Source organism: Myiozetetes cayanensis, unplaced genomic scaffold (genome assembly GCF_022539395.1).
Source record: "Myiozetetes cayanensis isolate MyiCay16 unplaced genomic scaffold, myiCay2020 scf5-8, whole genome shotgun sequence".
In the NCBI taxonomy this organism is placed as follows: domain Eukaryota; kingdom Metazoa; phylum Chordata; class Aves; order Passeriformes; family Tyrannidae; genus Myiozetetes; species Myiozetetes cayanensis.
The window spans coordinates 41,778,788-41,805,355 of record NW_026087742.1 but is presented as its reverse complement, the minus strand read 5'-3'; the positions used below and the strand labels follow the sequence as shown (position 1 = coordinate 41,805,355).

General features: G+C 42.2%; 1 protein-coding gene across 7 annotated transcripts in view; it reads left to right on the top strand.

Moving 5' to 3' along the window:
- Positions 1–26,568, top strand: part of ALKBH8 (alkB homolog 8, tRNA methyltransferase) — a 68,038-nt gene that overhangs the window by 25,188 nt on the left and 16,282 nt on the right. For all 7 annotated transcript variants that reach the window (XM_050333619.1, XM_050333621.1, XM_050333623.1 and 4 more), the window contains one exon: positions 9,124–9,194. In XM_050333619.1, coding sequence (XP_050189576.1) covers positions 9,124–9,194 — 71 coding nt within the window. The remainder of the gene's footprint in view (positions 1–9,123; positions 9,195–26,568) is intronic.

The following is a 26,568-nucleotide window of genomic DNA, read 5'->3' as shown; positions in this document are numbered from 1 at the left end:
TAAAAAACAAACAAATAAAAAACCAAGCCCAAAACAAAATACCCTTTCTTAAGTGCAATTTGTTAGGATATGAATGAGCACAGAGTGCAGTCAGATTAATACTTTCAGTATTTTTATTCTGAGCCATATTTTCACTGGAAATTTTAGAAAGTGACTCATGGCTTTGGGTATTTAAGCTGTAGGGGCCACACATAAGACACATTAAATGAATTCCTTTTTGAGGACACTTTTTCCATTCAGGATCCTAATAACATTTGAAGTTGTAGATTTATGCTTGGACGTTACCATATACTTTTGAATGCTTACAGAACTGTTAGTGTAGAAATCATCCAGTCCAACCCCCCTGCATTGGCAGGATCACCTGGAGCAGGTGACAAAGGAATGTGTCCAGGTGGGTTTTGAACGTTTCCAGAGAGGGAGATTCCATGACTTTCCTGGGCTGTTTGTTCCAGTGCTCTGCTGTGGGGTCTGGTTACACCAGGTGCTGCAAAGCATCCTGGGAGTTGTAGTTCTGAGTACTCTGTTACACATGCTCTGTTGAATGCTTGTATGGGATTGGCTTAAGTTACCTGTGTGACGTGGCAGCATTTGAAACTGCTATATAAGCTGGGACTCCTTGAATAAACTCTCTCTTGTTACACACCACGTTGGTGTCGCTATAGTCCCCATGGGACTTATTATTTATTATATTAATAACTGCTACATATGGCGCCCGGAACAGGGACCTAAGCCTTATCCTGAATCAGGAAGAAATACGGACCAGACGTCAGGTACCAGCCTATATTTAACGCTGAGGGACGTCCGCCGTGAAAAAGAAAGAAACGCCAGGTACCAGAGGAAAGGAAACTCTGATGGGCGAAGGCGGGAGAAACCGCGATTGAGCTCGAAAAAAGGCCTGAATTCGGTAGGAAATTGCCTACGTTTTGAGAGGACGCTCTCGAGAAGAAAAATCTACGTCCCAGGTGAGAGGGCGGGAGAAAAAAGAAAAAGAGAAAGAATGAAAACTTTTAATTCACATGGGCCGCAGAATGTTGCAAGGGCCCTAAGCTTGATATTGAAAAGACTTTGGAGACAGGTTAACAAACATGGAATAGCTGGACTTTTAAAATTGATGAAAATAACTGTTTTAGGACTGCTGTTATTTACAATGCTTAGTGAAATTACTTGGAAAGAGGAGTGGAGAAGCAGAGAGAAAGCAAAAGTAAAAAAGGTGGACACTTTAAAACCCTCACAAGAGAATTCGTCCACAGAGAGAAACTTTGAATCTTCCCCTCCCCCAAACATTGTAAAGCATGGAACTCCACGTACTACTACAGTGTGGAAAGGGGGAGGGGGTCCGAGAGCATGGAAGAAAAGTCTTAGAATATACCTTTTTGTACTGAATTTTCGCGGATGCGTGAATTCCGAGAAAAAGGCGCGTGTCGCGGATTATGTGACTGGTAAAAGGGAACAAACTTTGAATCCCCAAGCCATAGCAAACTTGCAGACACGCGGAGACCACGCCGGAGCATGGGCGGCACCATCTTGCCCATGCCGGGAGCAAGAGGTAATCCCTTCTCTTCCTGTCTCGTGGCCATGTTGTAAGCTGCCTCTGCTGGAGGCGTGCATGGAACATGGTCCGTGCTGGGAGCCGGTAGCTAAGCAACAGCTGCTGTGCCTACCAGCAACAGCGGCGCGATGTTTAAAAAAGATACGTGATAGCCGCTCGACGTTGCGAGCGGCGAGGCCGGCGGCGAGCACAGAGCGCGGGGCTGTCGAGGCGCTCAGCAGCCGCAACAAGTCAGGCCGGGAACAGAGCTGTGCACGGCTCCGCAGGACTGCTGGCGGCGGGCGGCGACTCCGGCCCCCCCGAGCCGGGCGGCTCCGAGACGGGGCTCGGCAGCAACGGCGACTTCCTCTCGCGGTGCCGGCTGGTGTCGACCAGGCTGCGGCGGCGGTTCCTGCGCAAACCCAGATGGCAGCGGCGGCGCACCACCGAGCGGCGGGCCCGGCGCACAGCGTGGAGGGAGCCGGCGGCTGGAGCGGCGCCCGCCGCGGGACGCCTCTGTCCGGAGGCCCGCAAGCGGGCCAAAGCCCGGCCGAGGCGCGGCCGAACAGGAGGCGACCCGAACCGAGCGCGGAAGCCCCGCCGCAGCTGGCGGCGACTCCCGCCGCGCCCCCGACCCGCGTGGAGCTCCTGGCGAAGCTCCGCGTGGAACCCCGGCCGGGGGGGCAGCCGCCGTGCCTGAGGAGAAGCTGCGGGGCGGTCCCGCGGCCATCCCGGGCGGCCGAGCAGGCTTGCGCCGGGACTGTGGCACAAGTTTGTAAATGCAGCTGGGGCGGCGCGGCGGCTTCGGTGAACACGTGTCGGCGGCGCAGAGCTGCGAGGCTTTCGCCGCCCACCTGCACTTGGAACGCGGGCAGCCCGTAGTGACGGCCGGGTCGGGCCGTGCCTGGAACTGACGGTCGCATCCCACTACACGAGCCAGCCGCCCGTGCCGCCGCTCCCCTAAAACGGACCACGCGGCCGCAGCAGCGCGGCCCGGGACAGCCGCACATGCGGCACAACGCCGGGCTGAGCCGAGGCCCGGCGGCGATGACCAGCGACATGGGCCCCACCGTGAGCGCGCCGGGCCATGGCCGCAGCCACTCCGGCTCCTCCGGGAGCCTCAATAGTGACAACACCGCCTCCCCACTCCTGTGAGAGGGGCGGCGGCCCGGACAAAGACCTGGGCCGAGGCCAAAACTGTACAGACACTGAATTTACTGACTGTTTTTACATGTTTTACATATAACCCTTTAGAAATCATTACAAATGTTTTTGTCTAAAATAATTTAGTTAACTATCTTTAATTTTCTAGTTACACTAATAATAGAAAAAAAATTCAACGTTACCTTATTAATACATTTTTAAGTTTCTAATTTCCCTGCAGCTTTGTTTAAATTACTAATAGTCACATTTACTGAATATTGAAGTTTATAATTATCTCGTTTAAATAGTAATTAGCATCTTTAAGAATTTCTATTGTTATTAATTAACAGATTGTAATAGTAACCTACCTGTTCATTTCTCTAAGTACTCACTCAGAAATATACACACTACTTACCACTCTTATACCTTTAAATTCATTAACTTTCCATAATCACAACAAAAGAAGGGGAGTAGACAGAATATGCATGTAATTAAGTAAGTAAATCCTGAGTCAAACAATTTTCATTCTGACCAAACACTACATAAAAGTTTAAGTTGTATAGCTAGAATATGAAAACAAAGATTACATGTATGCATGAATGAAAAATGATTGGGGTGGCCACCCGAATGAGTGAGTGAGAAATTGTGTGAATGTATGAATGTATGTGAACCATTTACACCTTATACAAAATATCTGAAATGAACACACAGAGCAAACACTACCTCTAATATATCGCCTTAATAAAAGGCAACTCAAAACATGATGTTCCTCCTTTAAACTTTTCCTTGTGTTTTAATAAAGTAAATTTTCCCCAATTATATATAAACCCTCAGATTGATAAAAGTTTTTGTTCTACCCAATTGCAAGAAACCCTTAGATAAATAAGGTTTATAATGAATAAAGTTTTGTTATTATATAGAACTCTTAAGTATATAAGGTTTAAGCAAAAAATAAGTTTACTACGTCAAGTGAAAAACGTTTTGTTAAGAATTACACTGTTTTTTGAATTTACACTGTTTGTATCTTGTTATTAATAAAAATGGGGGAATTGTGGGGTCTGGTTACACCAGGTGCTGCAAAGCATCCTGGGAGTTGTAGTTCTAAGTACTCTGTCACACATGCTCTGTTGAATGCTTGTATGGGATTGGCTTAAGTTACCTGTGTGACGTGGCAGCATTTGAAACTACTATATAAGCTGGGACTCCTTGAATAAACTCTCTCTCTTGTTACACACCACGTTGGTGTCACTATGGTCCCTACGGGACTTATTATTTATTATATTAATAACTGCTACATATGGCGCCCGGAACAGGGACCTAAGCCTTATCCTGAATCAGGAAGAAATACGGACCAGACGTCAGGTACCAGCCTATATTTAACGCTGAGGGACGTCCGCCGTGAAAAAGAAAGAAACGCCAGGTACCAGAGGAAAGGAAACTCTGATGGGCGTAGGCGGGAGAAACCGCGATTGAGCTCGAAAAAGGCCTGAATTCGGTAGGAAATTGCCTACGTTTTGAGAGGACGCTCTCGAGAAGAAAAATCTACGTCCCAGGTGAGAGGCGGGAGAAAAAAGAAAAGAGAAAGAATGAAAACTTTTAATTCACGTGAGCCGCAGAATGTTGCAAGAGCCTTAAGCTTGATATTGAAAAGACTTTGGAGACAGGTTAACAAACATAAAATAGCTGGACTTTTAAAATTGATGAAAATAACTGTTTTAGGACTGCTGTTATTTACAATTCTTAGTGAAATTGCTTGGAAAGAGGAGTGGAGAAGCAGAGAGAAAACAAAAGTAAAAAGGTGGACACTTTAAAACCCTCACAAGAGAACTCGTCCACAGAGAGAAACTTTGAATCTTCCCCTCCCCAAACATTGTAAAGCATGGAACTCCACGTGCTACTGCAGTCTGGAAAGGGGAGGGGGTCCGAGAGCACGGAAGAAAAGCCTTAGAATATACCTTTTTGTACTGAATTTTCGCGGATGCGTGAATTCCGAGAAAAAGCGCGTGTCGCGGGTTATGTGACTGGTAAAGGGAACAAACTTTGAATCCCAAGCCATAACAAACTTGCAGACACGCGGAGACCACGCCGGAGCATGGGCGGCGCCATCTTGCCCATGCCGGGAGCAGGAGGTGATGCCTTCTCTTCCTGTCTCGTGGCCATGTTATGGACTGCCTCTGCTGGAGGCATGCATGGAACATGGTCCGTGCTGGGAGCCGGTAGCTAAGCAACAGCTGCTGTGCCTACCAGCAACAGCGGCGCGATGTTTAAAAAGATACGTGATAGCCGCTCGGCGTTGCGGCGCGAGGCCGCAGCGAGCACAGAGCGCGGGGCTGTCGGGGCGCTCGGCAGCCGCAGCGAGTCAGGCCGGGAACAGAGCTGTGCACGGCTCCGCAGGACTGCTGGCGGCGGGCGCGACTCCGGCCCCCGAGGCAGGCGGCTCCGGGACGGGGCTCGGCAGCGACGGCGACTTCCTCTCGCGGTGCCGGCTGGTGTCGACCAGGCTGCGGCGGCGGTTCCTGCGCAAACCCAGATGGCAGCGGCGGCGCACCACCGGGAGCGGCGGGCCCGGCGCACAGCGTGGAGGAGCCGGGCGGCTGGAGCGGCGCCGCCGCTGGGCGCCTCTGTCCGGAGGCCGCAAGCGGGCCAAAGCCCGGCCGAGGCGCGGCGAGCGGGAGGCGGTGACCCGAGCGCGGAAGCCCCGCCGCAGCTGGCGGCGACTCCCGCCGCGCCCCGACCCGCGTGGAGCTCCTGGCGAGCTCGCGTGGAACCCCGGCCGGGGGCAGCCGCCGTGCCTGAGGAGAAGCTGCGGGGCGGTCCGCGGCCATCCCGGGCGGCCGAGCAGGCTTGCGCCGGGACTGTGGCACAAGTTTGTAAATGCAGCTGGGGCGGCGGCGGCGGCTCGGTGAACACGTGTCGGCGGCGCAGAGCTGCGAGGCCTTCGCCGCCCACCTGCACTTGGAACGCGGGCAGCCCGTAGTGACGGCCGGGTCGGGCCGTGCCTGGAACTGACGGTCGCATCCCACTACACGAGCCAGCCGCCCGTGCCGCCGCTCCCCTGAAGCGGACCACGCGGCGCAGCAGCGCGGCCCGGGACAGCCGCACATGCGGCTGACGCGGCGCTGAGCCGAGACCCGGCGGCGATGACCAGCGACATGGGCCCCACCGTGAGCGCACCGGGCCATGGCCGCAGCCACTCCGGCTCCTCCGGGAGCATCAATAGTGACAACACCGCCTCCCCACTCCTGTGAGAGGGGCGGCGGCCCGGACAAAGACCTGGGCCGAGGCCAAAACTGTACAGACACTGAATTTACTGACTGTTTTTACATGTTTTACATATAACCCTTTAGAAATCATTACAAATGTTTTTGTCTAAAATAATTTAGTTAACTATCTTTAATTTTCTAGTTACACTAATAAGAAAGAAAAATTCAACGTTACCTTATTAATACATTTTTAAGTTTCTAATTTCCCTGTAACTTTGTTTAAATTACTAATAATCACATTAACTAAGTATTGTTTAAAATTGTTAAGTTCTTAAATGTATCTAAATATGTTTAAGTTTGTAACTATCTCGTTTAAGTAGTAATTAGCATCTTTAAGAATTTCTATTGTTATTAACAGATTGTAATAGTAACCTACCTATTCATGTCTCTAACTACACACTCAGAAATATACACACTACTTACCACTCTTATACCTTTAAATTCATTAACTTTTCATATTCACAACAAAAGAAGGGGAGTAGACAGAATATGCATGTAATTAAGTAAATCCTGAGTCAAATAATTTTCATTCTGACCAAACACTACATAAAAGTTTAAGTTGTATAGCTAGAATATGAAAGCAAAGATTACATGTATGCATGAATGAAAAATGATTGGGGTGGCCACCCGAATGAGTGAAAGAGAGATTGTGTGAATGTATGAATGTATGTGAACCATTTACACCTTATACAAAATATCTGAAATGAACACACAGAGCAAACACTACCTCTAATATATTGCCTTAATAAAAGGCAACTCAAAACATGATGTTCCTCCTTTAAACTTTTCCTTGTGTTCTAATAAAGTAACTTTTCCCCAATTCTATATAAACCCTCAGATTGATAAAAGTTTTTGTTCTACCCAATTACGAAAAACCCTTAGGTAAATAAGGTTTTTAATTAATAAAGTTTTGTTATTATATAGAACTCTTAAGTATATAAGGTTTAAGCAAAAAATAAGTTTACTACGTCAAGTGAAAAACGTTTTGTTAAGAATTACACTGTTTTTTGAATTTACACTGTTTGTATCTTGTTATTAATAAAAATGGGGGAATTGTGGGGTCTGGTTACACCAGGTGCTGCAAAGCATCCTGGGAGTTGTAGTTCTAAGTACTCTGTCACACATGCTCTGTTGAATGCTTGTATGGGATTGGCTTAAGTTACCTGTGTGACGTGGCAGCATTTGAAACTGCTATATAAGCTGGGACTCCTTGAATAAACGCTCTCTGGTTACACACCACGTTGGTGTTACTATGGTCCCCATGGGACTTATTATTTATTATATTAATAACTGCTACACTCTGCCACCCTCAGTGTAAAGAAGTTCTTCCTCATGTTGAAGTGAAACTCCTTGTGTTTTAGTTTATGGCCATTGCTCCTCATCCTGTCACTGGGCACCACCAAAAAGAGTCTGGCACCATCCTGTTGGCACCTGCCTTTGAGATATTTATATCCATTGATGAGACCCCCTTTCAGTCTTCTCTTCTCTGGACTGAACAGGCCCGGCTCCTGCAGTCTCTCCTCATAAGACAGATGCTCCAGTCCATTAATCATCCTTGTGGTCCTCCATTGGACCCTCTCCAGTAGCTTCTTGCCTTCCTTGTTCTGAGGAGCCCAGAACTGGACACAGTACTCCAGATGTGGCCTCACTAGGGCCAAGCAGAGGGGGAGGATCACCTCCCTCAGTCTGCTGGCCATACTCTTCCCAGTGTACCCCAGGATACTACCGGCCCTCCTGGCTGCAGGGGCACACTGCTGGCTTAGGAGACTCATATTACGTGCTGGATGTATGGAGTATAAACAGCAGGTACATAGGTTAGTGTGTTCTTGCTTGAGTTGTGTGAGTGACGATGCAGAGAGCTGTCCTTGTTCTGCTGCACAGTGAAGTACACAGACTGCAGCGTGCATCTAAAGGCAGAGCCTCAGTGCTTTATACTGAGGCAAAGTTATGAGCTGTAACAAATGGGTATCTGTCCTTGGTTTTCAAGTCCTGCTGATTTTCTATTGGATTAAATGCTGGCCTCATAAAACACTTGTATGGCTTTCACTGAAACTAATGGAATTCAGAATATTTACATCTGGAAGTAAAATCTGGCATGTAATAAGGATGCTTTATAGAGCTGACTGATACGGTTAGAAAAAACTATTTTCAACTCAGGAATTCTTTAGTGTCCCAAATGGACATTGGTAGTTTTTAATAAACAAGTAAAACTGTTTTGGTTTGCAAATAGGAAATCACTCTATGTGTCTGGGCCTGCTATGGAGTCAGAGGAAGATGTAGTTGTAGTTCTCCCAAACTGTCTGCTGGTCTTGCACCCCTGCTGAGTGCCGTTCCCCACCATATGGTTAGATTTTGCTGTGGCACACATACTGCTGTTTCTGTATTTGATGTTAAAATGTGTAGCACAAGGTGCAGGACTTGGCAGTTTCTTTCCAAATAGAAGATTTGAAATAAAAAAACCCCACAACACAACAACAACAACCACCAAAAAAATTACTGTCCCTTTGGCAGTTCTCAGCGGTGTGTGTTTACTCATGCACATACCAATAGATGTACTACCCAGGGGTTAGCCTAGCAATGATATCTGCTCTACCAGGAACTGCAAAGCAGAGGCAGGGCTTTACCCTGAGAGTGCCTGCCTTTGTGGTAGTAGGTCCTAATTCCGAATCTGAGATGCTTTACACAGTCATTTGCTTAGCAAATAGAGGGATTTGGGATTACTCCTCTTTGAAGAGAGTGGGGGAGAAATACATGGTTGTGGATTATCTAAAGTCCAAAGTTGCCAAACATCTCAAAGTGCTACTGCTAAGGGCTGAACTGCCTACAAGAAAATCAAAATCATTTAGCTACTCCTTGCAGCAGGGAACGTATTTGGAGTCATCAGAAGGTGAATGAGGCCTTTGAGTGCCCTGTACTGTCTTCTAGATATTTCCACTGATTATACAGGACATTTAGGTTAACTGTGTCCATCTAATCTGGGTATGTAAATCAGACAATTACTCTCAGTTCTTTTGGAAGGCAACTCTGTTGTTTTGTGATAACTTTTGTTTGTTCAACCAAACGTCCCAGTTTTCCATATGGACATCCATAGAAATAGAACTTCCTAGCAGAGATAACACTCTATTACTGTTTTTGTTGTTGTTGTTGTTGTTATTACTATATTGATATTTTTGGTTTTTTCTTCTCCAGGAATCCCTCCTCATATTGATACACATTCTGCTTTTGAGGATGAAATAATCTCTCTCAGTTTAGGAGCTGAGGTAAACTTAATGTTTCCATGTGGTTTGATACTTTCCTGAGAAGTTTCATTTTTATATTTTTTAATACTGGTTAATTTGATTTTCCATAGTGTGTGTTCACATTCACCCAAGTTTAATATCAAGTATGTAAGGTAATTGCGATATGCTAATTAAATAAGTAACTGCAGTTCAGTGTTGTCAGTGGAAGATTTGCCAGTGATATCAGTGACTTTTAAATCACTATTTTTAAATCTTAGCATCCAGTTCTCCATTGACCTTCCTTCATTTTGTTTTCATCTTAGAAAACATATCACTCCTATTTATGTTCTACTTCCATTTTCCCCTGTATGATCCCCTGTTCTCTCTGGTCTTCATAAGCCTCCCATTATTATTGTATTCTGTACATTCACAGTAGGCTAATGGAGATGTTTGACCTGTAGAAGATCCAGTCAAAGTCTGAGCCCTGCTGAGCTGGTCATGGTGAGGGCAGAGGTAGGCTCTAATTCCATGAACCCCAAACATTCATAGATAATGTAGACAAAGTGTGGAAAGGGAAATGAAAGGACACTGAACTGGCATCTGTACCTGTCTTACAGGTAGTGTTCTGTTACAAAACAACAACTTTGATTATTGCTGTGTATTACTCTTCAGGCAGTGAGAGAAACATGAATGGATATGCTGAGCAGTGACACTTTTTGAATCTTTAGTCTGGTCTTTGGCATCGACTTATTAGTTTCTTGCAAGTTGTGTAGTGGATGTGGAGCTCCTGGAACTAGGGGTGAGTCTAAGGAGGGATAGCTTTCTCATTATCCCGTGTGGCAGTGGCACATCTGTGTTGTTGGTCACTTGAAAATGGGGTGTCAGTGTTGCCAGTTCTCTCAGTTTGGCTGGGGGTGTATTTATCCACCATTCACAAAAGCATCCACTCTAGAGTGGGAACATCATGGATTAGTTGTGAGGGTGGTATGCGCAGTGGCAGTAGAGTTCTTACTACTTTTGTTTTGGAATCTCTCAGTCTGGGGGAACTTCCTCATGTGGCTTCTGCACTTACCCTTGTCTCAGAGGTAGTACATTCTCCTCAGTTCAACAGCCATGTTGTCTTTAACAGTGCCAACACCTCTGTGCTAGGTGGCACATGTGAACATCCATTTCTTTCATGGAGTTTCTCTAGGAGAAGGCTTGCAATTAATCTTCTGTGCAGTTTATCCATCCTAAGTTTAATTTTTCTAATGTATGCTGAGCATCCAGACCAGCACAGCAACAGTAGATGACTCCAATTTACAGCTGTTCCTATGTTGAACTTGTAAATTAAAAAAAAATTACTTTGGTTTACTTTATAAGAGCTATATTAGTATTCTGCCTCAATCCAGAGCCCCAGTCTTTCTGATCCTTTCCATTTCACTTAGAAGGCTGAAGCTGGCACAGATACTCTGTTACTGCATTGATGTAACACCATAGGCAGTGTATTTCTAGATTATTGCATTACACCATACCTTTGTGATGCTCTCAGAGGTGATCAAAACCCGAGTGATTTTAATCATGGGAAAATACAAACCTTTCCAGGAAGTGGACTGCCTGGAGCATTATGATGCTGTAAAAAGTTGGAATGTGTACATTTCAACCACTGAGACAGCCAAACTTGGGCCATTTCTACATATTTGAGACATAGGCACTGGATTACAGCCTATTAGGTATCTCCCAAGTTTCAGTGCCTTTTCCTAATGGGCCATAAATGCACTTTTCAGGTGCAGACAGTCAAAGCACAGATGTAGTAAAGCAAGCTAGTGGCCCACAAAATACTGCATAATTTAATAGCTTTCCTTTCTAGTACTTTTACAACTTTTTGTGATTTCTTTATGTGTTTTTCTGCACTTAGCTCTTCATCTGATTTTAAAATGAAAATATCAGTTGCAGTAATGTGTGAGTTAGCTATTTTAGGAGTAAAGTTTCCTTCTCTATTCCCGCTGAAGCTTACCATGTACAAAATTTATGCATTCTGTTAATAAATAATTGGAACTGCATCTACAGCATCAACCTTTGGTGTCTTTCTCTTCTCTTTATTCTTCTCTGTGTAGGATGACTGGTTTCTTTTCTACCTGAATAAACTAGGCTGCGTTTTAGTGGAAAGCATACCTAAAGTCATGTGTCTTTTTTCCTTCTTTGTTATTCTCAACAGTAAATGCACAGGTTTAAATAAAAAGTGCCATAAAGAAATAACCTTGCAGCCCAACTCATTTTGCATTCTATTTTGGAAGTGGGCTAACCAGACAATTCAGAGGGGAAAAAAATGAAGCGGAATGCCTCACTATACTAAGTCATGGAAAAAGCATTTCTGTCAATTGCTTGTATGCTTGTCCCTCCAGGATCTGAGTTAGGCAGATTGTGGTAATTAGTAACTAAAATAAATGCTCTGGCTTATGAAAGAGAAGTCTGTGGTAAAGCAGGGGACTAAACACAAAGACCTTCCTAGCCTGGTGACTTAGTTATCAGCACACATTCTCAGAATTCTTATATCATCTTCACAGGACCACAGAATTGTTTAGGTTGCAAGCGACCTCTTGAGGTCATCTAGTCCAAGCCCCTGCTCAAGCAGGGTCAAGTGAAAGAGGTTATCCAAGACTGTCCATTTGTGTTTTGAATATCTCTGCAGATGGAGACTCCAGAACCTTTCTGGGCAACCCATTCTGGTGTTTGACCTCTATCACAGTAAAAAAACAAACTCTTTCTTTGTGTTCTGAAGGAATGACATGGGTTTTAAATTGTGCCTATCATTTCTTGTCCTGTTGGTGGACATTTCTAGGAAGAATCTGTCTCCCTCTTCTTCATTCCCTCATATCAGTTATTTACATATATTAATAAGAGCCATCTTATCTGAGCCTGAGCCTTCTCTTCTCCAGGTTGATCTGTCCCAGCTCTCTCAGCCTCACCTCATATAAAGATACTCCTTAATCATCTTCGTGACCCTGTCCTGGACTTGCTCCAATAGGCCCATAGCTTTCTTGTAATGGGAATCCCAGTCCATTCCCAGTACTGAACAGAGTACACTAGATACATCCTCACCAGGGCTGCGTAGAGAGGAAGAATCTCATCCTTTGACCTGCTGGCAGTGCTTTTATTAATATAACCCTGGAGGCTGTTGGCCTTTTTTTCTGCGAATGTACATTGGTGGTTCATGTTCAACTTCTTGTCAGGATGCCAGGCAAAGCTGCTTTCTAGCTGATCAGCTGCCAGCATGTAGCAATACAGGGGGTTATTCCTGACCAGGTGCAGGGCTTCACTCTTCCCCTTGTCAAGCTTTGTGATGTTCCTATTGGCAACAGTTCTCCAGCCTGTCCAGGTCCCTCTGAATGATGACACAACCATCTAGTGTATCAGCCACTCCTCCTGGTTTTATCTCATCTGCAAACTTGCTGAGTGTACACTCTGCCCCATCATCCAGGCCATTAAGGAAGATGTTAAACAGTGTTAGTCCCAGCGTCAGTCCCTAGGTCACTCTGCCAGTGACATGTCTCCAACTGCGCTTTGTGCCACCGCCATCTTCGGTGATACCTTGCAACCTAACTCACATTATTGAGAATCAGTCTTTTCCTCAGTCATGAATGAGTTTATCCTGTAACAAAGCACCGTGAGCTATTTTGCTAGATGAATTATTGTAAGTTTAATTTGTTTTTGCAAACCTGATTTATGTTGAAGAAGGAATAGTTATTGGCATGCGTGTTCATTTTAAATACGAACAAAAAGTCTTGAGAAGAAAATAAGGGCATGATTCTTCACAACACTGTATTTTTCTTGCATCAGATAACCTACAGTAATCCGAGTTCTTACGTGTGAATGAAATGAGGCAGAAATATAGGTGTGAGATTCTCTTTCCTATCTCAGACCCATGAAACAGCTTTGTCAAGAGGCGCAATTTTGTCCTGGTTGGTGCAATACATTGTGTTTTGAGTAGTTTACAAGACAGATTAAACTTGATTTGAAGGAGAAAAATCTCATTATTACTTTGTACTTCTGCCTAACTTATAAAAACTACTAAATAGTTTGAGGGCAAAGCAGTGAGATGTGATTTGTCTTGTCCCATAATACTTCAGGAAAAGTGGGGAGTCTCACTCTGATCACTTCTGTTTGTGACCCATTTCTTTGGCATCTCCTAGGAAACTGCAGAATAAAGTGAGACTTCTAGAATGTGCTGCGGGCTTGTAATGATATTTTATAATTCACCACATTCACCTTTTCTTTATAGGAGCCAATACACTGAAAATATTAATGAATATCAATTTCAGTGCTGTGTTATTGAATGCAACTTTCTTTTATTCAGAAATTGTCATGGCAGAAAAGGCAGTAGTATAGATTTAGTTGAGCAATCTTTTATTAAAATAGTGGCAAACCACATCTTGTGTCCGTGAATTTGAACAAAGTACTGCAAAACAGGGATCAGTCCTTTCTGTTGAGAATTTATTTCAGTTAGGTGTTATTTTCAGTGCCTCCATTTGGTGTCTCTAAAGATATGTAATTTTACAGTATTTCATCTTAGAAGCCTGACCAAGTGTGTAGCTGTCTCAAAAAAATCCTAGTTTTAAAACCTGTGTCAAATTTTCTTTTGCAGGTTTACATCAGGAGCTTGATCAACATTGAGATTTCTGTTTTTCCATTTTTCCTAATTTGCCATATTACATGCTGTCATATAAGCCTTGATACATTACAATTTTAGAAATACAGAGGCAATATTTCTATAATGAGCTAAGTAGTGCTATGAACATATCCAACCCATGAAAGAATTTTCCCTTCCTTGCTGCACATCTCAACCCCAACCAACAGCAGTCCCTCATCAGTTCTGCTTGTTCTGTCCAAGACTGCCGTGGGACTCCCACTGCACCATGGCAGAGAGCAAAGCACTGTCACAGTTTGCTTGAAGGGCATGACACTATGGTCTGTATTGTTCTGTCCCATTTTCCTCAGATCCAGTCCTGAGGTGGAAGCCCCAGGACCCTTTGTTTCTGCTTTTCCTTGAGTGCCTTGCTCTTCTTCCTATCCCTGAGCCTCGGGCTGTCAGAAGGCTGGTGTAAACACAGAATTGCTGTGATGCTCTGACTAGGCCCCAACCTAACATCTGCAAAAGGAAAGCTTTAGGGTTCTGAGCCAGATTTGTTGGGTCAGGGTTAAACATGGGATCATCCTTGACTTCTACCTAACTTCTGTTCATCTGAACACATTCATCATCTTTTAGCCTGAGTATCTCATGTGCCTTGATCTATAAAGAAAATGTGTGACTCTCCAAAGCCTTGAAAGCAGAACAATGCTACAAAGAAAAACCCGAGACCTCTAAATCAACCTTTGAATGTGGTTGTTCTAGAACTGAGAGAATGAGATGTGCTGCTGTTACTCATCTCTTAGTCTGATAATTGACCCTTTTTCTGGCACTTTTGCTTCTTATCAGTTGATCTGTTTCCAGTCTGTCTTGGTTAACAAACAGAAGCCTGTAGCTAGCATAGCAGCAGCTGTTTCTGTAATAACTGCTTGAGAGATTTTATGAGAAACTTTTAGAAGGTCTAGGCTGTACCCAGCCTTTGATAGTTAGCCCTTGTTTTGTGTCTTGCATGAGCTTTAACAAGGTAGGCAGACAGCGGATATTGCTGTGCTAATTTTGTGGTCCAGCTCTTATTTTACTTATCTTGATTCGTTGCTGATTCACTTTAGTTTGCTGTTTACATATATATTGCTTTATTTTTCTTTTAAGGGAAGGCAGAAAGCATCCTACCTATTTAAGGAATTATTCTGATAGTGGCTATACCAAAGATTTTTCTCTATCTATGCTAGCAGGATGATTGTGGTGGGTGAAATTGATGGGTATTTAAAAAAGAGATTATATTGGCAGGAGCAAAATGTCTCCTAACCCAGATAGAAGATGCTAATTTTAATCACTGCAACCCAATGCTGAGTTTAAAAGTTTGTTCAAGTGAGTCTAGCAGGATTTCTGAAGCTCAATAGTGTGCTTTTCAGATCTGTAAGACATGTTTCTTGAGTTCTACCCTTCTTACAGTCATGGATTTCATCATTTCTTGAAGAATAGTGAGTTGTCGTTTCTGTATCATTTAGCTTAAAATCCAAAGGGACCATATTTATAACTGTAGACCAAGTTTAGTTGGTTTTTACATTTTAAGTCATATTTCATTTTTGAAAACTACTGAAGAGCTTCTCCATATGAAAGATAGCCTGACCACCACAAGTTAAATGCATCAGGCTTCATAAATCTGTTTCTCTTGTTTGCATCTGTTCTGTATAGATGCATCCTGTGTGTTTGTTTCTGTCTATGTCATACCATGATGTACTGTCACTGAGCTTGGATGAGATACAAGACTCCATCAAAATCAAGGGAGAACTTTTTGTTGATGTGATTGAACATTGAATTATTCCCTCTGAGATAAGTAACAAAGCCTGCAGCCCTTCGTGGGAATATTTATAACAGGTCTTACTGCCCCTTTCGGGAAAGGTGAATATTCAGCAAACATACTCTGCTGAGTTTTTATTTCTGTGCTGGATGTCTCTTTCCCATTTGCATACAGGATTCTGTTTGCAGATATCAACACATCCTGCTGGTATTTCCACCTGATGAGTTATTTTAACCTTTGGAAGGATCTTGAAAGCCCAGCTTTCCTGTGCACTATTCAGAGGGAATCTGTCCTGCAATAAAATATCGCCTCCTTGGTTGTTTATAGGGTAACTCCTCTTTTAGCCAAAGGTAACAAGAGCAAGGCACCCATTGTGTGCAAGTAATGCCGATAAGCATTTGTTTCTCAAGTGCTGTAGGAGTCTGCTAACCAATCTTGATTTGCATTGAGATGCTACAAGAAGAGTATTTGGTCAGAATTGCCCCCAGAACAACGATAGTGGCATTATTTCTGTAGAAGCTGTGTGGCAGTAATTTGTTAAGAAACAAGACAGCACATGGAGGTCTTACTTTCTCCACTATCTCCTCAGCTACTTGGGAAGAACAAAATCAAAGCTAAGCTATGAAAGGGCCTGTATTTCAAAGTTTTGTATGTAAAAATAGGCTTTATTTTTTCCCTTTCCATATTGGTGAGACATTATAGTTTCCAGGTGCCTCTTTCTCTGAGGTCGTGCATTTACTACCAGACCAGTACTGGGCAAGTGGCTCTGCAGAGATTTGTCTTATCTCATTTTTGTTGGATTTATACCAGCCTTCCTTCCTCTCCACAGAAGGAAGTTATCATCTCCCATGCCTTTCCATAAAGCTGTTCCCTACTATGCAAGTAATCCTAGATTGGCTAGAGTCCTAGTTCAGCGCTGAGGAGGGAAGGTACCCTGTAGTTTGGTTGCTCTGGGATGTCCGATCTGCAGGATATGCTGTGAGGTATTTCTCTTGGGTCTGCTAGAGTGGGAAGTTGCCTCCAGTCTCTGTAGTGGTTTTGTTTCCTTTACATGGTTGATTATTTTGGCTACTGAGAGGGAAGGCAGAGCTGCAGCTCCTCCTGGTTCATACCACTTTGCTTTCTTCCCAGTCAGTTGGTTGCTCTCTTTAGCATCCTGCATTTTATTTGACTCATTAATGTTGATAAATCATTGTGGGAAGACTGTTTTCTTTGTCTCCTGAACTCCTATGGGCAGTGCATCCAAAATGAATGCGTAAGCAGAGATAAAAAAGCCTGCAGTTAGGAGGAATTTGGAGATTAAATCCAGTCAATATCACATGGAAGATACATAGACAGGCTATGGAAAATGTCATATAGTTCCAGTTAGTTTTCTCACAATCACACAAAAATCCTACTGTGAATGAAATAGTTTCAAAAATGTTTGAAGTCTGCAGTAGAGCTTACGATTTTCTGACTGAGGTCACAACTGCTAAATAACGAAGGAAAACTTCTGCATAATTTGTTTGCCAACTTGGTTTGGTTTTAACAGAACCTGTTGTCTCCAGGCTATTTGCTGTTTCTATAGTGTGCTTATTTTGTATGCTGAGGCAGCATCATTTCATTTCTAATTCTCAGACGTCTGGCTGTTAAGGCTTTACTGTGACACGCAAATAGAGATATTGAATTTTTCAGTGGAAGCAAACAGTGTCTTGCTATTGCATACCTATTGCTACATATTTCTAATTGGTTTTCATGTAGTAGGAAAAAGATAAAAATCTTGGAAAAACATTATATAATGGTATACAATACTGCTTGTTTTAAACTAAAACCTTTTTTCTTTTCCACTTCATCCCTTCCATGTATCCTTCACTATGATACATGAACTATTTTTCTGTGGTGGTGGGATGATTAACTGTTTATATATGAAGTTTCTGTTTATTTCTATGAAAAACATACGGTTATTGTAATAAAATAAAAGAAGCATCAAAGAGAAGACCATCAAAAGCAGTGTGGGCAGCAGGCCTAGGGAGGTGATTCTCTCCCTCTACTCTGCTCTCATGGGACCCCACCTGGGGTGCTGCACCCAGCTCTGGGGCTGCCAACATAAGCAGGACAAGGATCTGTTGGATTGAGTGTAGAGGAGGGTCAAAATGATCAGAAAGCTGGAGCACCTCTGCAATGAAGACAGGCTGAGAAAGTTGGGATTGTTAGCCTAGAAGAAGAGAAGAGAGTACTCTGGGGAGTTTTCCAGTACTAAAAGGGGGCCTGCAAGAAAGCTGGAGGGAGACTCCTGATCGAGGAGTGTATTGACAGATGAGGGGTAATGGTTTGATACTAAAAGAGGGTAGATTTAGATTAGATATTAGGAAGAATGTCTTTACTGGTGAGACACTGGAAGTTGTGAATGCCCCATTCCTAGAAGTGTTCAAGGCCAGTCTGGATGGGGCTTTAAGCAAACTGGTGTAGTGAAAGGTGCCCTTGCCCAAGGCAGGGGGATTAGAACTAGATGCACTTGAAGGCCCCTTTCAAACCAAGCCATTCTATGAAAACTAATAGAGCATTTTAATTTACATTGCAATTAGTATTTTTACAGCTGAAATGATTTTTGAGTCAGGTTTTAGATTGTCATTCTTGAAATTCAGTTCAATTTTTTTTGTAGAAAGCTTCCTGTTGTTGTTTGAGTAGTTACTAATTTCTTAATTTTTAAAAGAATTTTTAATTTCTTCAAGAGGTTTATCAGTGGAAGTTACTTCTGTTCCCCATGTTATTTTAAAAAGATCAGTACTTGGTGCATGGAATGGAATCCTGGTGTCTGCCACAAATTAACAGCAAACAGGCTGAAGTGGAGCATTAAAAAGTTATCTTTAGCTATTGCATTTCAGCTGTACTTCAGTTCTGGAATTCAATAAAGAAATCTAATTTCATTAGCCAGTGATGTCATTGCTATTGTCATAGGAGCCTATTTTAAGACTATGGCAAATTTCATATATAAATGACAAGTAGTCAGTCAATAATAATAATCACAAGTAGCCTATAAGCAAAGAAACAAGCTTAACTTGTCAAGCTCCTGCTGTGGTGTATTGTTTCTCTTGGCTTTGAACTGGACTTTATAATACCAGTAAGTGTAGTAAATGAGGTTTGAAGTCTGTCTGCCTTTATACTATCTTCACAAATCTGAGTATTTTGCATAATGTGATGTTCTGTTTCTGTTTTTCTTACCAGATATGTTTTGTCAGGAGTTTCTCCACAGAGCTCTTGTTTCAGTGGAGTTGTCTCTGGAAATTTTCACTGATGCATTGGCAGTTTTGAGCAGTTAAAGTGTGCAGTAAAGAGCTGTCAAACCTGTGATGCCAGTACACTTGACAGAAAGATTCTGGTTCCAGGCAGTGGGAGAGTTGTGCTATTAGCAGAGAAGCAAGTTGGGAGGGCCTCTTGGTGCAAGGCAGGGACAATGCAGGTGAAGCTCTGGTCTGCTTGCTGGGGCAGCAAAAGAATGGTTGGAAGGAACCAAGGCTGATGGTGCCATGGGAAGCAGGGAAAGCTGGACACTTCACAGTTCCTTGTGAGGTGTTCTTGTTCCTCCTTCTCTTCTTGTTACTGCCTGCATCTCTCTGCAATCCATTGTAAATTCAGGGCCAGATGTTGAGGCCCTGGTTGAGCCCTTTTGTATAACTTCAGGCTTCATTATATGAAGACACTCAATTGTACTAATGAAGCAGATGGAGAGAGAATGATAGTTTGTGATGAAAATCGGCAGCATTGGAATACTGCCTATCCAAACTTCGGAATGTGTTTTTCCTTTATGATTGTGTTCCATGCTTTAAAATAATATGTATATGTCAGTTGTGTGGCAATTCTTTGGGGTGAAGCATAGCAATTGTGTGAATTGGTAAAACTGTTTTCTTCAAATGATTTTAAAAAAGGCTTTTTGTATCATGCAATGTTTTGAATTATCCTTTATGACCATTCATTAACTAAGAAGATGGCTTTTGTTCATTTTTTGGGTTTTGTTTAGTTTCGGTGTTGTTTCCTTTCTTTTTTTTTAATAGTTATATACTTTTGACTGCTAAGAAATGAGATTGCTTAATGTATTTAAGCCATTTCTGTAAATTCATGCCCAGATCTTTGTTCCTTGGTAGATTTCTCTTTTACAGTGAAGATGTAGAGGATTAAGAAACAGGCCATATGGTCGTTTCTATAGCAATAGATTAAAAACCTTGTCTTGTCAGCTCTTATGAGGTATGATACAAGAATTATTTTGGGAAGGCACAGTTTGCTTGTCTTGTATCCTGGCAGTTCTCTGTTACTGTAATGATCTCTGGGATAGCTGTAAGTTGCAGTTATGAGAAGAGCTTGTTGACCTTTGTTTCAAACTCAGATTGAGTGCTTAAATTCATAATTTCATCCCTTTGAATTACAGGTATTGAGCACCACTCTGTTTCCATACTACTTTCTCAGTATGTAAGGGGTGAGATTTTAGTGGTAGTAGTGCAGGAAGAGGTTTTAATTAAAGCATAACTGTTTTAAACAGAGTTGAGACATCTGCTGAGTCCATACTTGGGTGCCTTATTTAATAACTTTTTGTCAGTGGTGTTCAGTCCAGGATTAAGACACTGAAATTTTAGTGTTTACAAGTGGTGTGTACATGCGCACTGCAAGCTTGAGCTACTCTGTAACCAATGGGGATCAAGTCAATCCGTCTTACAGGGTCATTCAGCTCATGCTGAACTACACATCTGTTGTCTTGTTTCATGGGTTTCAGTTCCCTAATGGGTTGTTTTAAAATATAAGTCCAAATTTAGATATCTTAATCTTGAACTGATTCAACTATTCCCACCCTATGACTTAAAGTTAGCTTGAATTCTTGTACTACAGCATTGCGAGCAGAAAGCTGAGACCTGCAAAGGAGAGTAAGTTTTGATGAGCAACCCCAACATTTGTAGAGAGTGAGGGAAGATGGTTTTCCACTGTGTAGGTTGATGAACATGCAGCATGTTTTACCCATGCCTTGGAATACCCTGAACCTGCAAGGACTTGGGCCAATATTCAACAGCTGCTGTGGCTGTGCCGCATTAGTACGTGGTGTGAGTCTACACTCTGAATGCAAATATTTCAGATCCTCTTTCCGTAAATTGGTCTCCTGTTTTATTCCATGTTTGGCAATATTAGTCAGGCACAGCCTGGTTTGTGCTGTATCAGTTTTGGTTTATGTTACGTGGAGGCTCTATTCACAGTTCCTTACACCACTTCTGTTGTAGAAAACTTGCAATTAAAGGCTGTAATGGATGATGACAGGATGATAAATGTACAGGTAGTGTGGCATGGAACTAAAATTAAGGTTGAAGGGAGTCCTGCTTACATGTATTTGCAACCTTGGTAATGTGAAAATTGTGTGTGTTTCCACAGATTTTTGTAAACAGTCAATGGTTTAAAAATGTGAGATGTGCTTTTTGAATGCTGAAGTCTTTGCTTTTCTACTTAAGCAGAAAATATCTTGAGAACTTTTTAGTGTGTGAAAGAATTGCAGATGTCGCAGCACCACACAGACAGATGTGCATACCAGAATCCTCTAAATATTTGCATATAAAGTTGCACTTATTACAGAACAGCTGTGTCTGTGTTTGTAAGGACTTTTTCAGGGTTTTTTTGGTAGACATTTGGTACAACATTGAACATGTAAGTAAGGATCATTTGCTTTCAGGACATAGGATAATACAATAAGTGCAAGTCTGAGGAGATATATTTGAGGATGCAGAACTGCTTTCTCGTCACTGGGCACTACATCTTGGAACAAACTGAGTTCTCTGGAGGCCACTAGAGTCAGGATGTGTAAGAGTCTTCCATTCAACTGTACTCCATTAGGGAGCAAGTGATAGAAAACATTGGAAATTTCCTTTGGAAAAGAAGATGAATAATTTGATGTATTTGGGACATATTCTGCCCTGTTACAGGTTGATGCAATTCCCTGTATGTAGTAGCTCCCATGGATGTGGGAGAAGACTGAAAGAATGGAAAATACTGCAGAGGAGGCTAACTCAAGAAAAGAAATTAAGTAAAGATTAACAGCATTAGCCTCTTGCTTTCTGTTCCTAAAAGAGTTTAAGCTAAGAGCTAGGGAGACAAATTTATTAAACGATGAAGATGAAACATGAGCAAAATTGAATAAATTGGATCTTGTTGAGAACTTGACTGGGTCTTTGGATTCACAAAAGGACATCAAAGTCCTATGCTTGGGTTGGATAGCATTTTCCAGAAAGGAGAGATTTACACCTTTCGTGGCAGAGAGGGGGAAGCAGTGGTAATGCAACTATTGCCTTTTAGTGTAGGGATTGAAAGTCTTTTATGTGTAAGTCTTATATTCAACATTGCGTTTTAACACGGATAATGACCTAGGAAGATGCAAAGACCTCACAGGTCATCTCCTGACATACAAAAGAAACTTGATACTTTTAGAGGTAGTAGGAACTGATATATTTGATTTTGATTGTCTTTATGGGATTGTGGGTTGATGTTTTATTATGTGGATTGTCCTTAATGGATTAGGCTTGTTGTGTCCTTTTAGTCTGGCTGTCAAGACTAAACAGTAACCCTGGACTTATGGAGAGGCTTTTGAAACAAGGAGTCAGCTTGAGAAGACATGGAAGTGAAGCATAAAAATTTGTAGCAGCTATGAGACATCTTGGAGTGGGAACAGCAGCAATTAAAAGTTGGTGTGACAGTGCCAGAAGTACCACCAGCATCCCAACCTTTGCCAAGGCTGGGCAGAGCTCCACCACAAGGAGCTGGCATCGAGCTAGTGGCATGACTGATCACTTGGAGTTGGTGGACCTCAAGAGGTGAATCGCCGGGTACAAAGGGGGAGCGGTATAAAGTGGTATATATTCCAACTAGCTGTGACAAAGCCTGCAGAGGATTGTAAGCTACTCCATCCAACAGGGGTTAGCTTGAAAATTGCAGTAGTTTTTCTCTTCTTGTGCATTACCTGAATCTTGTAAACAGAGGCCAGAGAGTAATGGAATTTGTGTCATGGAGTTGATGGCATATGTAATAGCTAGGAGAGATACTGGCATACTGTTCAGTGGATACACTCTACTCCTTGGGCTTATCAAGAAAGTCATAACAAGATGAGACCTCAGGTATAAAAGAATGAAGTACTGTCCATATATTGAAATATTTTATAAACTCTCATGTGCTAGACTTCAATTAAGAGGAAAAAAAACCATAGATAACTTAACTTAAAATGACACAAAATTCAGAAAGATAGTAATGCATTTCATAGATAGAAAATTGAATACAATTTTTGAAGAAAGAAAACCTAGAGTAAGTACATTAAGCATCTGACTAACATCACCATAGTGCCTAAGAAGATAAGCAGGCTTAGCAAGAGATTGCATGCTTTGGCATAAATCTGATATGGGGGAGGCCTGCACATGTGTTGAGAGATTTTTGAGGTAGGCAGTACTGAAATATTTCATCGTCATGATTGTCAGTGTGGCACTGATTTTCTGAACTATGGCCAGAGCAAGGTAAATTTGCTATGATGTAGATTATTCAGGAAAGATAATCCCATTCACTTTCCTTTTGAAATGCAGAATTTTCTGAATTCCAAATTTTGGAATTTAGCATAGTTTTTGCAGTGACAGGCGCTGTGTATTGCCAATTGATTGCCTTGGTCCTGTGTAAGCCAGCAGGCTCTTGTCTCTACATAGAGCCCCACTGTGTTTTTCAAGCTCCATGTGTGGGCTTTAAACCTCTCAGCTGTCTTTGAAGTAGACATTCTTTTTCATCTGTTTTACATGTGGGAAACTGTTATGTAGGCTGATAATCTGTCTCTGCTCTCTGAAAATTCAGTAAATAATGTCAGAGACTTGAGAAGCATTCTACATTGTACTTTTTTTAGCTTTAGAGTATGTTTTGTCTAAGGTAGTCTATTAACATCAAATACAAATTGCATCAGAGACAAAGCTTAGACAAACAGTTGTCATTCCTCGCTGTAGCAGTGAAATCCTTATTGACATTGTCCTTATAACCCTATTGTATTATTTCTGTTTTGCCTTTGAATCTTAACTTATTTGATAGACCAGTCATTCACCTTCATCCTCCTGCTTTTTCATGAAGTACAGCACCACCGCACTGAAAGTGGTGCGCACTTCTTATTCCTAAGGAGTTAAGAAAAAACTACTTTCTTCCCTTTTTCTTTTATGCTGGATTATTTTCTGGGTTTTTTGCATTGTGCAGTATTTTGTGCCACAGGAACAATGCTCGCCATGTGGTGTCCCTTTGCTTTGATGTTTAGCCATCCTTGAAAGCTGTTCACTGCTTTGTGTGCTTCCTTGTTATGAACACTCTCTCTTAAATAACCTGACAGTGTGACAAGTTATTTAAAACCACAAGTAGATGTTATTATTAGCTGGTTTTTTCTCTTAAGTTTTATCGCTATATTTAGAGGCACACTTTTTCAATAGCACAAATAAAAATGGTAAAACTTGTATAAGATCAAAGCATTCACTGTTTATATTTTGTGAATGTAATCCTTGGATGATGCACCATGGGCTAGCTGGAAATTTGATCCTTATTGACTGCCATCTAAGAGAAAAAAGAAAATAGGTAAAAACTAAAATAGTAATTGGAAATAGCTCCTGTGGAGCAAAGTTCTCATGAAGCAGATTGATTTAGCAGTGGCAGAGTTGCTTTATTGATTGTAAGTCCTTAGTAAATTAAAAAGAGGACCAAATATGTTAATATTCTACGTGCACGTGTGTTTGACTGTGACAATTCAGAATGTTCTGCCAGGATAAAGACACATATAGGACTGTGGGAATGTTGCCTACATCAGTCCATAACAGACTTGTTAGAGATAAGAACAGAGTTCTTCAAAAACCCTTCTGGGTTAAATATTCTTTCCTCTACTGTAAACAAAGGATAGAGGAAATACTCTTGCTTGGTTTTTTTAAGCATTCAGATACAGTTCATCTAAATAAAGGAGTGAAGCATAGGAATTGCACTAATTTTCTTCAAAAGTTCACAGTGGGTTCCTTACATTTGATTCTCTGTCTCAATTGCAGTGTCAAATTTGTTGATAATAGAAAAAGTGCAAAACTAATATATTCTAGCTGAGGACCTCAATCTGCTTCATAAGCAAAAGTCAGTTTAGGATTTGGATTTTTGGCTCTTCTAATTACTGCTAATTACTTAATGTTGTTTCCCATTTGCAAGTAAATTAGTCCTTTATTTATGTTTTCCTTCCCATGTCCTCACAGCTTTTCATAAGGATAAAATTCATTTAAATGGGGAGCAGCCACACAATGTGAGATTACAGTACAGAAGCTTTCCCTCCCCAGAAAAGTAGGGAGCAGAAACAGATCCTGTGCTGGTGAGGATTAGACTTTCCAGATGTTACAGAGATAATCTCCTGTTTTCAGCCTCAAATTTTGCAGCATCATAAATTTTGTTTCACGTATTTCTTGTTGGCTTAGCATAGCTGAAATTTAGCCAGGAGGATGTGCCACTGCTGCCTGAAAATTGAGTTACCAGGAATAGTTTTGTGGCCCCTCACTCCCAATGTGTTATCTATTACAGAGCACTCTGAACCTCTGTTGTTTTGGATGCATGGTTGTTAACAGGACAGGGTTTGCAGAGCATCTTTTGTGAAGAGGCTCTGGAGCCATGCAGTGGGTGGGGGTAAAGGAATTGGAGATGCATGAGGTGAAGCAGCACAGAACTAGGGAGCTGGAGGTGCTGTTTCCCACTGCTTCATATAGAGTCTGGCATGTGGAAGTGAAAGGGAACAAGGACCTCTTTTGGGCTCTGAAGAGAGATGGGAACTGGGAAGTGGAGGGGACCCAGCAGATGTCTCTTCATTGACTCATGGGTAAAATGCAGTTCTTGAATATCATCTGCAAAAACTGAGCTTTGTAACTCTTACTGACCCAGAATGATGGACAATGGGTTAGTGGAGCCTCCAGGAGGGAACCTGGACATACTTACATTGAGGTTATTTTGCCATACTATCTTGTCCCTCACATCTGTCCCGGCAACAGTGAGGCAGAGAGGCAAAAGACAGACTGAGATATCATCTCACCCATTTCATCCTACCACTTCATTCCCCATTTTTTTCTTTCCATGCTTTTCCTTTCCTTGCCTGTTGGTCCTGATTAGTTATCTTCTGTTTTATTTGCCTTGCCAAATAGCTACATCTTTTTACAGAAAGTTGCTGCTGCTTGTGCTTTATGGGACAGCCTCCCCATCAGATTTGTAAAACCACTGGGTTTTCTCCTTTTTCACCCCATGCTTTTTTGAGGTTACCTAGAAATTGCAAAGTGCAAGGGAAGGAGTACAGTAGCAAGTGGCTGCCATTCATCTATTTTGTAGCTATTGAAGTATTTCATAATCAGAGCTTATAGTTGTGCTTTATTCCTCTTCCCCCACATCTCTCCACCCCTTTCAAACCTGCTGTTTGCCACCCTTGTCACTTCTGACCTTAAATTTAGATAGCCCAACAGGAGAAGCTGTGTCACCCTATGTGAGTGGTACTACAGCATAAATAATTTTTTTTCCTAAAAATGTAAATGCCCTTGTGGTTTGCTTCAATGTGCACAACATTAAATAGTAATTGTTGTAAGTGGCAATTTGTAGTGTTTAAAAGTCTTGCTTATTCAGTCTCTGTCTTGCTGTGTTTTTGTGCTGAATGACTGATCATTGCACCACTGTTTTCTCTTTGTTAAATGCATCTGTATGCAGAAGTAGAACTGCTCAATTTGTTTCAATCTGGCATACTGTAGTAAGTCTGCTTTTAAATTGCATGCTTAGTAGGTTACAAATCAGGTGGCAGCACTTTCATGGTGCTAATTCTCCAGTGTACCAGGAACTGCTGACTTGAATCGTTTTTGACCACTTTTCTTTCTCAGTAAGTCTTCTGTAACTTGTTTGGCTTGCTTAAATGACCTGCTCCTTATTTTCCACAGCAAGAGTTTCTCTCATTTGGGAAATGTAAAAGGATAACATTCCTAGCCCAAGCAAAAGCAAAA